General features: G+C 41.7%; 1 protein-coding gene across 1 annotated transcript in view; it reads right to left on the bottom strand.

Moving 5' to 3' along the window:
• galntl6 (polypeptide N-acetylgalactosaminyltransferase like 6) overlaps positions 1 to 14,262 on the bottom strand; it is a 257,597-nt gene that overhangs the window by 12,760 nt on the left and 230,575 nt on the right. The window contains exon 8 of the mRNA XM_066718126.1: positions 2,687 to 2,804. Coding sequence (XP_066574223.1) covers positions 2,687 to 2,804 — 118 coding nt within the window. The remainder of the gene's footprint in view (positions 1 to 2,686; positions 2,805 to 14,262) is intronic.

The raw sequence follows: 14,262 nt of genomic DNA, 5'->3' as shown, positions 1-14,262 counted from the left end.
ATTGTAATGAGATGAATGACAGAAATGACTAAAATAAGACCTTGTGCGACACAAACTGTCTCGGAAGAATCTGTCACAAGGAAAAAAAGAAACCGAAAAGAGACCCGGCATCTCCACTCCTGAACTCGGTGTCGTTACCAAGGATTCCAGGCAAAGAAGGGTCCAATTGCTGACCTCATAAAGATGGGCCAAAAGAAAATTGGATAATGAAACAACAGGGATGGCAGCGTGTCACATTCAGTTTGACTTATTGTCTAAGGCTTCAAACATATTTGTGAAAAACAAACCAAAAAAAACAAAACCCAAAAAACGTCAGACAACGCAATGGTCAAACGTGTGCAGCTGTGGCTAACACTACTAGATATCCATGCTAAGCTTTATACATGAGACTACATAGCTCTAAAATGCGTGTTGAGGGAATTGTTTTTTCAAAGAGAAATATAAATATGTTTACAGATATATATTAAAAAGCTTGAAAAAATGTTAACATCTCAATTCTCCTCTGCTCTGCACACTTGTCAGCACTCGGCATTTAAAGTACAAACTGTTTGGAGGGTTGTCAATTATTTAGAGGTTAATTTTCCACATTTCTGTGCAGCTATTAGCAAACACAAAATTGCACAAGACGTCGATTTTCATTTCAAAATGATTTAGTTTGGGGTTTTGGTCGGTTCTCCTCTAAGAGGACCTGGCAGCTTAAATCGGTGAGAGAACATTAACCCCTCATGCCTCGTATTAAAACTTCCCAATAGCAGATGTTAACAAAAATCCATGAACAGAACCGCCTCCAAATTAAGAAGCTGGGTGGATTAGGCCCGAGCACCTGAGCAGAACGGTTTGTGTTTGTCATCGTGGTCATTAATACTGTAGTGACCCTGCAAACTGTACTGTGAGGGGGTAGTGCTGTAGGAGTGCAGGAGAGTCAGTGTATATAGTTCTGTTGCGCATGCTTTGTTCTGTCTGTGCAGGTTATGACCCCTCTGGGCGCAAAAGAGCTGCCTGTCTGTCCTTCGGGCACCTGCCAATGGTGGCTGCGCATACGGTGTTGTGCTGGCAATGCTTGCTTACGGTTGGTTGGTGCTGGGGGGGACAGGGCGGGCTGTAAAAGGAGGTGATAAATACGGGTGTGTTGCTGGGAAGGGCAGAGCGATCCAGAACTGGGAACTGAGAGGTGTGCGGGTTTGATGCGGTGTGGAGACCTGTTTGCTTCTTTTCTCAAAGAAGAGTGTGTTTGCTGTTCCTACTTGCTGTCCGGGCGTAGACTACTGCCAACAGTAGTCTGTGTTATTTACAAGTGCAAAGAATAAACCGTGTATTCACAAACGGTACGTAAGTCTCTGTTACTTTATTTTGTGGGTCGTTACAATACAATTCCTATTTAGCAAAACGGATTGGAGGCTATACATATTTGTTTAGGTCTGCCAGAATTGAAAGTGTTGAAAGATTCATTCACTGCTTTGATGATGATGATAATTACTATAAAGTTTATTGTTTTTACACACTTTTGGAGTAAATTTGCAGCCTTAGTGGTTTTGGTGAGAAACAAACACAGAGTAGCCTGTTGTTTTCAGTCACAAGAAGCCACTGACTATTTCCCCAGGTGTATTTCTAAATGATCCTCATTGTTTGTTTTGCAATTACATCGCTTAATTGTTATATCTGATATTACTTTCCAAATGAGCAAAAAAGCTAATTACTGCGGTAAACAGTTCCATGCAACACTGTTTAATATATGAGCTAAAAAGCCTAAATATTTAACAAGACGTTTAATTACTTGTGGGAGCCACTATACATTTTAAGACCTGAAACTCCAGTGAGATACTGAGTGAAACTGATAAATAAAGGCAATGTACTATAGAAGCTGATCTTAGCTAACGATACCCAGGAGGAAACACAGATCTGCTGCTGTTTGCTAAAACGTGTCCTGGAAAGCACTCAGGACAGAGGACTGGGCCTGTGGTTTGTACAGATTGTGGAATGTAAGGTTTGGAAGTAGAGGTCAAAAGGAATTAAATTAAATTAAATAATCAAAATAAACACCAGTCCTGGGCCCAAATAATTGCAGTGTGTTTGTATAAACAATTGTATAGCCTGGACTTTCTGTGCAGTGGAGGTGCACTGACCAGTCTGACACTTTTGACTGAAGTAAGTAAGACTTTCCTCCAATCCATTTGATTACTGAATTCGACCCTCTGAGACAGTCGCCATACTGAACACTGGGATTTGATTACACTGGATCGGGCCACCATTTGCCACTGCCACTCCTCCTGTCCCAGTTAAGCTGGAGCAACGGTTAAGTGATCTCCGATTATCGAGACGTCTGGGTCAAAAGACAGGGTGAGGTGTAAATGGGGGCAGGCAACTAGAGGACAAGTGAATGAATACGTTTCTCACCATTTTTGAATTTCCTGTCTTTTTCAGAACAAGCTCTTTAAGACACATGTCCTCTAACGGGACTTTAAAAAACAATCTTGTTGGATGGCCTATATTATTGGTCATGAGCCATGTAGAACGTGTATAGGATAACCTTCTTAGCATGCATCTAAGGAAACCTACAGCAAGTATCTGTATGCTGTGCTTCAGGTTGCGTCTCAAAGCCAAGAGGACTGCAGTGCTTTCTGGTTTTGGTTCCTAATAGAGCTCTCAGGTGGTGTAGTTATCGAAAGCCAGGCTGTGATCGGCTTACCTTGAATGAAATCTCGTACTGCTCTCCTCCCCATATTTCCAGGCCTGGATCATAGCCCCCCAGCTCCCAGAACCACTGCCGATTCACTGCAAAGAGCCCCCCCGCCATGACTGGAGACCTGAAAGAAAAATTGAAAAAACAAACAAGCAAAAAAACAGCTCAGTCTCAAGAAAAACTACTTGCATTCATCTACAATACAAGAGGTTTATCCTGGAAAAAGGAATCTGTATTTCTTATCAAATATTTCCTACTTAATTTCCCTTTCAGCAGCAGAGATTAGCCGAAATGGCATCCTAAAATGCAATCACCAAAAATCAAGGAAGAACATTATTGCAGGGTAATAATTGCCATAATATAAAAATGTGCTGATGGCTGACTAAGTCCTCTACTGCCTAGGTTTCAAAGTGTTTTGTAGTGGTAAAACCATATCCATTCACCACTAATGAATTCTGGGCAAACTTAGCACAAATAAAATGAAACCAAATACATTGTTAAGAAAACCTGGATTGTTTCATTTTCACCTTACTGAAAGCACACAGGACTATTTGTTAGAAAAAATTGCGACTTGATTTGAAACGTATGGATTTTTAGATTTAGATTTTTCTACAAATCTGTAGCCACTAAAATAACCGACTGCCACTTAGGCCAACATGAACAATTGTATAGCTGTATTTAATTAAGCGCTCATCCCTTTAGAAGGTAGTTTAGCACATGAAAAAACAATGCAAACCGATCCAAAAAACGAAACAAAAGCAAACAACAAAGACAATCTAAATGTATTCCTATTCATTGATTGCATCACAATTTAACCTCTTTCCCAACCGAATCCATATGCAAATTCACTGTGGCTCCAAATGTTTGAACTCATAGAAACCCTAACCCTATCTGTTCACGATTTCTAAAAAGCCAAACAACAGACGTGTAGCGTTTAAATGCATGGGTGTGGCCTGTCCATCTCCTGCTGACAACACGGTGGGACAGTCTGACCAGAGTCGATGCCCTTTGTGTGTCTCGCCGTGGCGGGTTAAGACCCTCTGCCCCCCGTCTCCCGTACGAGGATGTAAACCAATGAGCTCGACAGAGTGGAATCGCTGGCACCTGTGCGGGGTTTACGCACCTGTACCAGTAACACATCACGAGCTGCAACACTGCCTTGCTCTGCTGTCAACACAAAATGTGTGAAGACACCAATTATACCAAGGAAGACACCGGGTTACTGCTGATTTAGGAACCCTTTACACAGCTGTTTTTTGTTTGTGTGGTTGGTTTTGTTAACAGCTATCAGATTGCTGACACAGTGAACAGAAAGATCTCGAGAAAGGATGTCATTTCTCTTTGTGAAGTGTTCGGTTTATTTTAGTGATTTGTAAAGAGATTCGTTCAAAGGTGTTTATTCAGTAATCCACCTGCAGAGTCCCATTATGGAAAGGATTCGCTTTTACATTAAACACGTTGGGTGTCACACTAAGGCACGAGCTGTCATCTCCGAAAGCCGGCACCTTGATTGTTTCCACACCTGTATAAACAAAACACTGCTTTATGAAGGAAAACAGAAACCAAAACGCAATTAAATAAACCTCTCTACTAGAACGATCCATGTGCAAACTTTCTTTACTGCTTATTATTTTCTTTTCTGGGAGACTGTGCAGCTCAAGCATATGATTTTACACCCTTTTCCGAGCTTCGTACACTGGACTGGCTTCGGCCTTGAAACCAACAATTTCTGATGCTTTTTTTCTCGTGCTTTCCTATTATACAGATTTGTATCATCCAGCCAGTAATAGGAATAGCATTTTGTTTCCCATTAAATGTTTCACTGACTTAAAGAAAGGGTGAAATGACTTTGTCCCCCAACAACCCCCTTTCCTTGGAGACGCAGAGGCGATGTGCAGGACTGGGAGGAGGCTGGGAGGCACCGTCACTGACTCCCCAGTTCACTTCTAATGCCCAGATCACAGGCATTCGCAAAATAACCCTGCGTATCTGACCCCTTATGCAAAGTGTTAGAGAGGCGTTGGTTTCCAGCAATGTGATGACCAAAAAACCCTCCCCAACCACACCAACAAAAAAACGAACGATTCTACCCATAAGGACATTACAAGCAACAACAACAAGCTTCTCCTTGTGTAATCCATGGCTGATTATCTTTGATCATAACATTCTACAGTGTTGTCCAAATTGACACATTCAGCCGTTCTCAACTGGTGCGTCTCTGCTCTTTGACAGTCATGAAAAGAGACAGGACTTACGCGTCTTAAACGCGGACACAGCGCTAATGATATACATGCAAAGACAACACAGCCGGGCCACAGATTCAAGAGTCTTAGATTTTTTTATTTGTGTGTCTCTCGGCTAAATGGTCGGAATCCCCTCCTCCCCTCACCCCTTCTCCTTTGATCAAGCAGCAGGGATAACGATAATATTTAATGAATCGGAGCACTGACAGGGATTCAAATTGTTGCCTCCAGCAATTATCTGGTGGCCGGCGGGGGATGGGGGAGGCGGGGGAAGGAGAAAGCAGGACAGCAGTGAGTGATTGGAGAGCGGGACGTGAAGCTGATGGTACTAGGAAGGTCACGGAGTCACCGCTGGACGGCAATTTCCTGGAAATCTCTGTAATTAGGCTGTAAAAAGACAGTGAAGAGGATGAAGAGAAGGGGCAGATGTGGACGCCAAAAGCAATTTGCTCTGCTGTAATACTCTGGCCCCCTTCCTTCCTATTTATTAAAGCACTGTAATATACTGCCTTACTCAATTATTGAAGGTAACAGAGAGGCGAGCACTTATCAGTAATGAAATTATTATTATGTTTCTTTACCCATCTTGGCGACAACAGAAAAGCAGCAGTTGTTGCCCGTGCGCAAAAAACAGCGATGTCAGCACTTCGCCACCGCCGCGCACAGGGCTATGTTGTTGGAATAACCCTAAAACTAATTGGCCCGAGCTCATAATGATTCTGCTAATTAGCTAGTGCTTTGGCGATTTATTGCTTTCTGAAAGAACACCAACAAAATAATAAAATTAAGTGTTTGATTACAATAAGAGAGCACAGCTGGGGAGAGCAGGGATTTGTTGTGAAAGCAGCAACAACAACAGCGAGCGCCTCTGCGGCCGCGCTAATCCTAGAAGCCAGGCGAGGATTGTTATCTCCAAATCCAGCACATTTGAGCGGTTCTGCCTGTGAGGTTTACTGTTAATGCCGACATGACTGGAATACATGGGCTGCCGTACCAGACCTGAGCGACTGCAGGACTTGGGCACTGGGCACAAGACTGCGTTCGAAATGCTAACGAGGTTCCTGTGCGACTTGTATTAGAGCTTATGGAAAACATGGCAACTTATTTCTCAGTTGTTCGCTATTGTAGTAACCCCGTTAAAATGGGATTTCGTCTCTGTTGACAAAGGACAAAAGAGCAACATATTCTTTTACAGACTTTGGGTTGGAAATGTCTTTTTCCTTTAAAGAAATGAGAGTCTTGTTTCTATACCAAATGGCAAATGAATAGTTAGTTACAGCACAGAGGTTTCACAGAAGAGAAACTGGTTTTATAACACAAAACTGCTGGGTGTAAGAATTTAGTTCACTAGTAACATGCATTACAACTTCCCTGAAATAAGTTATTCCTTCAATTCCATTCCCCTCTTCCTTTTTTGGCAGATTGGTTCATTCTCATTTTCCAGCATCTAGGGAAACACGATAACAACAACATAAAATCATACAACAGATATGTCCAAGTAAAAAAAAACAACGACGGCAACGAAATAATGGTATTTGAGAGAGCGGTTCGTCCGTGTTTCTCTTCCATCATCATTAGTGACTCACCAATGCTCCCTAATGGACTCAAATTAGTCCTTGCACTTGATATTGTGGTCGTTTTTTTGTCTCCTTCGCATTTACATCAACGTAACATCCTTTTAATAGGTTTCTCATTGCTGTAGCTCACTGGCGATAATTGTATAATGACGGTAACTGAGCACTTGTGTTCAAGCTCTCCAAGTTACTGAGGGATCCCTGCTGGGCTACACCTCATTGGGCCAGTGGGTTTTTGGTCTAGAGCCGCCATTTCAAACTCCTGCACGGCAGCAGTGTCTTCTGCTCTCCGGTTGCACCTGCAGCTCTCAATTACATAATTCATGAAGTCATTATTAATGATTATCAAATGTCAATAATTCAGGAACATGAATTTGAACCGCACAATGGGTTACCATCTTCTAACAGCGTTACTTGACATCTATAGACCTCTCTAATCTTCTTTTAACCCTAATTTTATTGTTTGCAATGTGAGATTAATTTTATTTGTTTTATTTTATTGTGCAATGTGTACATGTTGAAAAGTGCATGTTAGGGATTGCTAAACCAAGTCATTTGCCACGATGACGATCATAATAATAATAAATCACTTAACATTCTTTGGAGTCAAGCTGCACAGTCAATAACATGATTCACAGTCTGTTAAAGATTCAATTCATCCAGTTAATCAGAGTCACAGACATGGAAACATACTTGTTTTGGTTGATTTGTTTATTTGCCCAGATTATTTATGTTTTACAGATCGAGATGTCACTCAGAGCTCCTGATAAAACCCAGATCTGCTGCTGCTTGTTATCTTAAACTCTGCTCTTCCCAGGGCTGATGCTGTGATGACACCATACCAGAAGCACTGAAGTAGGAAAGCGCTTTCATGTTCAGTACCTTCCTTCTCCTGGTCAGATCCACGCTGAATTATCCTTCTGTACTTTTTTATCTTCTTCCAGTGGCAGGAACAAGAACACAGAGCTGTATGCTATCCGTTTACTGGGACTTTTATGTTGATTGTGCTAATACTGTGATTTTCTAAAGGCCTGTATTACGCTGGTCCTTAAGAGATGCAATGTATGTAATTAACATGGCTTTCCTGTGAATCTCCTCAATCGGCGTGGGAATCTGTCTCGAAGCTGTAAACCAAGTTGCCTGTTGGCTGTGGATTTTGCTCATCAAGTCCGCATCCAAACAATGCTGATGTTTCTACAGGGAAAATAAAATGGCTGGGAGGGCAGTGCGTGTCCGTGTGCCGCAGGGGTCTGCACTCCTAAACTGCACAATCCTGAGCCGGGGAAAGTAAACAGGAGAGAGAAGAATCCAATATTACAGCTGAGAATGTAAGACCACCCTTTTGAACTGAAAGGTACCTGGATGAATACTAATTGTCTATTTCCTGCGCATCAGAAACAACTGTCTGGAAAGAGCAGCGCAATCGAATAGTCGTTGCCCCCCCCCACAGCTTTTTTCCGATTGTTACTATGATTAAAAAGGTGCGAGTGTTTCTCGGGTTGTTTCTGAAGGGTAGAAGTAAAAGCTCTGGTGGGATTCGAAATCTGAGAGTTTTTTTATTTATTATATGACATGATGGTTTTGTAAGAATGTCAGATAAAATAAACTGGCCAAATACCAACCTGGAGCTTTTACAGGGGCCTACAGAATCTGTTATCAAACAGTCACACAAGCCAGAGAGGAGAGCTTGTATTTAATTATGCACATCTATCAGATACAAGTGCTTTCAAAATTAGTATTCGGATGATTTATAGTTTCAGAATGTGATGATACAGCGAAGCGAGTCTGTTTCAAACAATCTGTCTTTTGCGTGCCTCTGGAGTTGGGCTGAGAGATGATATATTTACCCTGTTATTAGCCTGAGCAATAGCCAGAGCTTCAGCCCTAGTTGACCTTAAAATTCAAAGGTCCACAAGTTGATTGAAGTTAGCTATTAGAACAGAGGTGCAACCCTAATCCAAAATTGAGTCCAAAAGTAATAGAAATGTAATGGCGAATCTAAACCTTAGCTGAGTGTGGTGTAACCCTAGGCTGAGTGCTACTTACAGCACCAGTAAGATGTTCGAGGAGGACAAGAGCAAGAGTTATGTAGCGACTTCAGGGAAGCTAATAACAGGATAAATAAAAATCAAGCCTTACTCATACGATGATCACATTACTCTCCCAAATGATGTCTACAGAAGTGTCCTGGGGATAATTCTCTACCTCCTAAAGAGCCTGGCGGCAAATAGTTCCCAGAGTTCCCCAAAGTTTGGAAGGAAGACTGATATGACACTGGTCCAATGTGCTTTAACCTAATGGTAATAGCCCCCCCCCCAGGACCCTACTGAGAAGAACATCAATAAATAAATCGGCGTCTCGTCTCTGGATGACATTTTCATAAACGAATAAGATTGAAGATGTCATTAAACTGCTTGTGGACAGATATACCGTGGACAGAGAACAACATTTAATGTACCACGGACCTTAATTGCGACTCCTCAGTCTGTGTCGTATCGGGAATGTAGCAGAGAGAGATCCGCGGCCAAATTAATAATGGAGTAGAGCGGCTACATCTAGTGTGTTCCAGGAGTGGTGCCAGGGCGCTACCCCTGGCAGACAGTCTTGGCTCACTCCTTCACTCGTTTTGCTGAAATCACTCGGTTACAATGTAGCCTTGCCTCTTCTCTTCCGAAAGCGATTCATCATCCTCTGTACTTCTGGAAAAGTATTTTTTTTTCTTCCTTCAAGAGATTTTAGAAACTGGTTACCATACATCTGGCTTTATTCACAAATATTGACTTCAGACAGCCTTTTCTAAAGTCTGCTACCTTTCACGAAGAAAGGCTAACTTTGTCTGAGTTTCCATGGTGGTAAAACTCATGACAGCAGAGGTAGCAGCATGACTTATTTAAAGTGGTATGGTTGGATTACAATTTTACAGTGTTTGTGTCAATAATGGATTAATTGAACAATTTCTGCTTTGGACCTTGTTGTTTTGTTGTGTGATGCAGTAAAGTGAGTATATTGTGAGTCTTTTGCGTTGGGATGAGAGTTAGGTCCATAAATATTTGGACAGTGACACAATTGTAATCATTTTGTCTCTGTATGCCACCACAATGGATTTGAAAGGAAACAAGATGTGCGTTAAGTGTATACTTTTATCTTTAATTTGAGGGTAGTTACATCCACATTGGGTGAACGGTGTAGGAATTACACCCATTTGTATATGTGGTCCCCCAATTTTAGGAGCTCAATTGTAATTGGACAAACTAACATAATCATGAATTAAATTGTGAGTTTCAATACTTGGTTGCAAATCCTTTGCAGTCAATGACAGCCTGAAGTCTGGAACCCATAGACATCACCAAATGCTGGGTTTCTTCCCTGGTGATGCTCTGCCAGGCCTGCACTGCAGCTGTCTTTAGTTCCTGCTTGTTCTTGGGGCGTTCACCTTTCTGCATGACAACGGCCTGAAGCACACAGCCAAAACTGCAATGGAGTGGCTAAGGAACAAAATGTCCACCACTGTTTCAAAAAGGACTGTTCAATGTTCAATGCATATAATGTTTATTTCCTGATGATATCAATGGATTTGTGAGATCATATTCCCAGGGCACTGAAAATGCATGTCATTCTGATTGCTGAAAAATTAATCGTTCAAATGACTTGAAACAAAAAAAAATGCATTTGTGTTGAGAGTCAAAGATAATGAAGAGCTAATTAGCAGTCCCTAACACTGAGATTTCAGCAATGATGTCATAGTTCCAGAGGTAATTGTCCACGATAATGAGCTGATTGTCCAATTACTGTAAAATAAATGGCACAGGTCTGTACTAATCTGAAGGCTAAACGACAACAGCGATTCTTACTAACTCTCAAAGCACAGTCCTCCCGGGCCTATGCATGTTGGGTTTGCACACACTATGGCTGCACAACATTCATTAGGAAACCCATGATGTAAAACAGAAGGAATTTCCAAAGAGCCAATCAAATGCAGCCAAAGCATTTAATGGCAAAACCTACACAGAGCTAGAATTGAGAAATGGGGGGTTTTGGAAACACTACAGGCAAACAGGCAATCAGGGGAAGAGCAAAGTTGTGGTCAGGGAGTCAAGCGGGAGGTCGAGGATACATGGTAGATTTAAGGCTAAACAAGGCACGGGGAGACAGCTCAGAAATGTAGTTTACACTAACAAAACTTTGTGACAAGTGACAGACAGTGAGGGGTTTATATGGGGACCAGAGGGCAGCAAGGAAGCAGGTGTGGAAGGTGCAGGGGGCGAATGGGGGCAGAGGCTGATTGAACAGGGTGTTTAGGAATGTTGATTGACTGATTGATTGATAGAATGGAGGGAGCTGGGAGAAGTGACTGGTAAGGAAGGTTGATGGTGACATCTAGTGGGGAAAAGTGGAAGTACTTGGACTGGGAGAAGAGTGCTGCTCTGTGGCCGTGACAATTCAATGACATTATGTTGACTAGTTGTGTCTGGAGGGGCGCTGTATATGAAGTGGCATTATGAAAAGTGCATTGCTCTAGCCATAAAAATGACAAAGGGAGCACTTTCCCTCTCTCGGCAGCGGCAGCATTGTGAAGAGAAACGACACAAAGCGAAGGTGCTCTCGATCTCAAACCAAATCAAGTTGATGCTAATCTGCTCACAAACCAGAATCGACTGGCGAACCAATGTGACATAATTGAAAGCCCGTGAACCATTATAGTACACTATATTTAGTCCTTTTATATAATTACAGAGTGCCAGTTCCTCTTTTGTAGTGTAACAATTGTATAATCTTTTCTTTTAAATCATTTTGGACATACATCATCGTGGACAAAGCGAAAAATAATGACATGAAACATCTTAAAAAAAAAAACAAAGTGGTTGCAGTGAAGCGTAAGGCTGACACATTATTATTAATTACTAAATTAGGCATACATGTACAAAAGCAGGAAGAAAGAGAACAATGTGGCTGGTATATTATGTACAGAATAGTGATAAATTAATCAGAATCTGTAATTATAACTGCACTGCACCGTTCAATTGACGATCCGACGGATCTCGACCATAAATGTACTGTATCCTACGTATATTCAAATTGAATATCAAAAATGTGACATTATTTCAAGTGAAAGGGAATTTAAATGCCCATTAGTGCTTTTAAGTGTTGTATATATTTATCAATGAGGTCATAGTTTGGCAAGTAATGGTCCATGATAATAACTTCCATCGTCCAACTATTGACAACTAAATGACCTACATTTAAGTTTGACTGACATGTACTAACGCTGTGAGTAAATGAGGGAAATTAAGCTTTTCTTCTAATTATCTGCTGATCCCAATTACAGAGTTACATTTGGAGCTGTGATTTGCATATTTGTTTTGCATAAATAATCTCTTCCGTGTGTTGGATTAAATGAGAAGTAAAGGGTATTGATGCAACTTTGAGCTTATAGGCTTAAATATACATATACAAGGATGTTCAGCAACAAGCTAAGCCCCAACATAACGCTGGACTTGCAGCTTACAACACAAGGGAAACATACATACCAACAAATAGTAAGGAAAGCCAAACTACCCTTCACCCTGGAGTGAGTGCTGCCGGGCCCCACACAACAAGATAAAAAGAATACACACCCTTATATAATAACACAACAAAGGCAAAGCGATAAAAGAAGCAATGGGGCAACAGTTCACTAGATATGTGTTTCAGGTTTAAAAGCCACGAAAGCAGATGAGATTCAGATATCCCGATCAATTCTTCAATCCTACCCCTCTGTGCCACCGGTTGATATTCAGAAACAAGTAAGTGAACGGTTTACTGGCCCTGGGCAATCAGCTGCGATCTGGCTTCCGTCCAGAATCAAATACATCGCCAATCTGAAGGATCAAAAGTCCACGTCTACCAGTTTGCCAAAGCTGCTGCATGAAACTAACCTACCAGGCGTACATCTTATTTTCTTCGCCGCTTATTATTTCTCAAGTCTTGTATCATGGTTTTACACACTACGGCACCCTACAAGAGTAATTTATGCATTTGAATTTTTCACTAAGCAAGTTGTGTACACAAGGTACAGCAATAATGCATAATAAACAAGCGCAGGGCTGAGGAACAATGCTGAGGTTGGAGATAAGTCACCTCGGTGCGCTGGGGTGGCTGAACACACACCCTGGCTGTTCTAACTCCTCTTAATGGCTTTCTCATTCTGCGCTTGAACACAAAAATAGGCACAGAGAGTGGTAATTAATATTCACAAGGACATGGTGTATAAATCACGGCAATCCTACACACACATATATATATATGTGTGAATAAATGTATATATGTATGAATAGGTATATATTACAGGAGTTCTACACTGTTTCGATGAGGAATGATACTTTAGTTGCTGGCCATGATTATGCAGAACTGGACTGAAATCAATATATCTATATAGATATAGATATCGATAAAAATGTGCATATAATGTCATAGCAACTTATTCTCCTGAGCTCTTCAGCACTCCTGTAACCTTGCATTTAAACTTAATAAAAGGGAACTGAACCTTTTCACCCTGGAGCAGAGGAGACTACGTGGGGACTTGATCCAAGTCTTCAAAATCATGAAGGGCATCAACCACATCAAACCAGAGGAGCTTTTCCAGATCAGCAGGGACACACGCACCCGGGGACACAAATGGAAATTGGGCTTCAAGGCATTCAAGACAGAAAACAGGAGACACTTCTTCACACAGAGAGGCGTGACCCCGTGCCTGGGTTTCTCTGGTGCTCCTCCTGTGTTTACTGGTTTGCTGTGACCAGCAGGTGGAGATGTGAGCTCAATAATCTCCTGACCCAGAGTCCTTCAGCACAGGACACCCCCGCTGGAGTTTGATGCAGAAACAGAAGACATTTATAAAAATAAATAATAACAAGTAGCCCTTTTGGAAAAGTGCTGTATTGAAACATATTCCTGTTGCAGCCCGTAATCTCGGTGTTCCTACTTCCAGAGTGGATTGCATGAAAGATTAGATTTATCATTTATATTTGTCATGTCACAGACGAGCCGTGATTCAGACCGATTCTCCCCTTTCATCTGCTGTTTGGCTGTAAGATCTAAATTAGAGCCTCTTTTCTTTCATGTCACCCATTCATTAATTGAATAGGAAGAAGCTGTACACACCTTTTCTTTTTTTGCAATAGAATATTCAAGAGTCATCTTATGGCTCTGCATAATGAATAGACTCGTACCACTTGCACTTCATTAAGACAGCAACAGATCACATATCTGCGTTTGAAATCCGGTGTCGATGACTTATCCTGTCCCCAAACACTGTGTCTGTTACACCTCGTTCTGTGTGATGTTTAAAAGATGAAGAAGTGAGACTATTGAGTATCAAGTCCGTCACACTCTGTACCTTTCATCATGTGTCTGCCGAAGCAAGTTTCAGACTCGTCTTCAGTCACAATTCACATTTAATTACATTCAGCTTTTATTTCCCCCAGGCATATCCTAGAGTAATTATACAACAATGGTACTACTACTAAAATTCCAACGGCAAGCTGGCTGTGCTCAGGCTCCTGTCCAAGTGAAAACCAAGCCCAGCTCTGCTAAACTTCTGAGACACGCCAGGATAAAACTTCAAGTTGCGGAGACTGCCGGTCAGTTTGAGCCAAGAGCGAAACCGAAAGGCAAAAGTCCAGGAGAAATGGAGAGTCCAAGCGATAAAGCCTTTTCCTCTGAGGACGGCCAAACACTGTGCTGTCAGGCCCCCAAATCTCACAGATGGGAAGGTATCGGCTATCAA

This window comes from Amia ocellicauda, chromosome 12 (assembly GCF_036373705.1).
Source record: "Amia ocellicauda isolate fAmiCal2 chromosome 12, fAmiCal2.hap1, whole genome shotgun sequence".
Classification (NCBI taxonomy): Eukaryota; Metazoa; Chordata; class Actinopteri; order Amiiformes; family Amiidae; genus Amia; species Amia ocellicauda.
The sequence above is the reverse complement of the archived record's forward strand: the minus strand, read 5'-3'. Positions and strand labels throughout refer to the sequence as shown.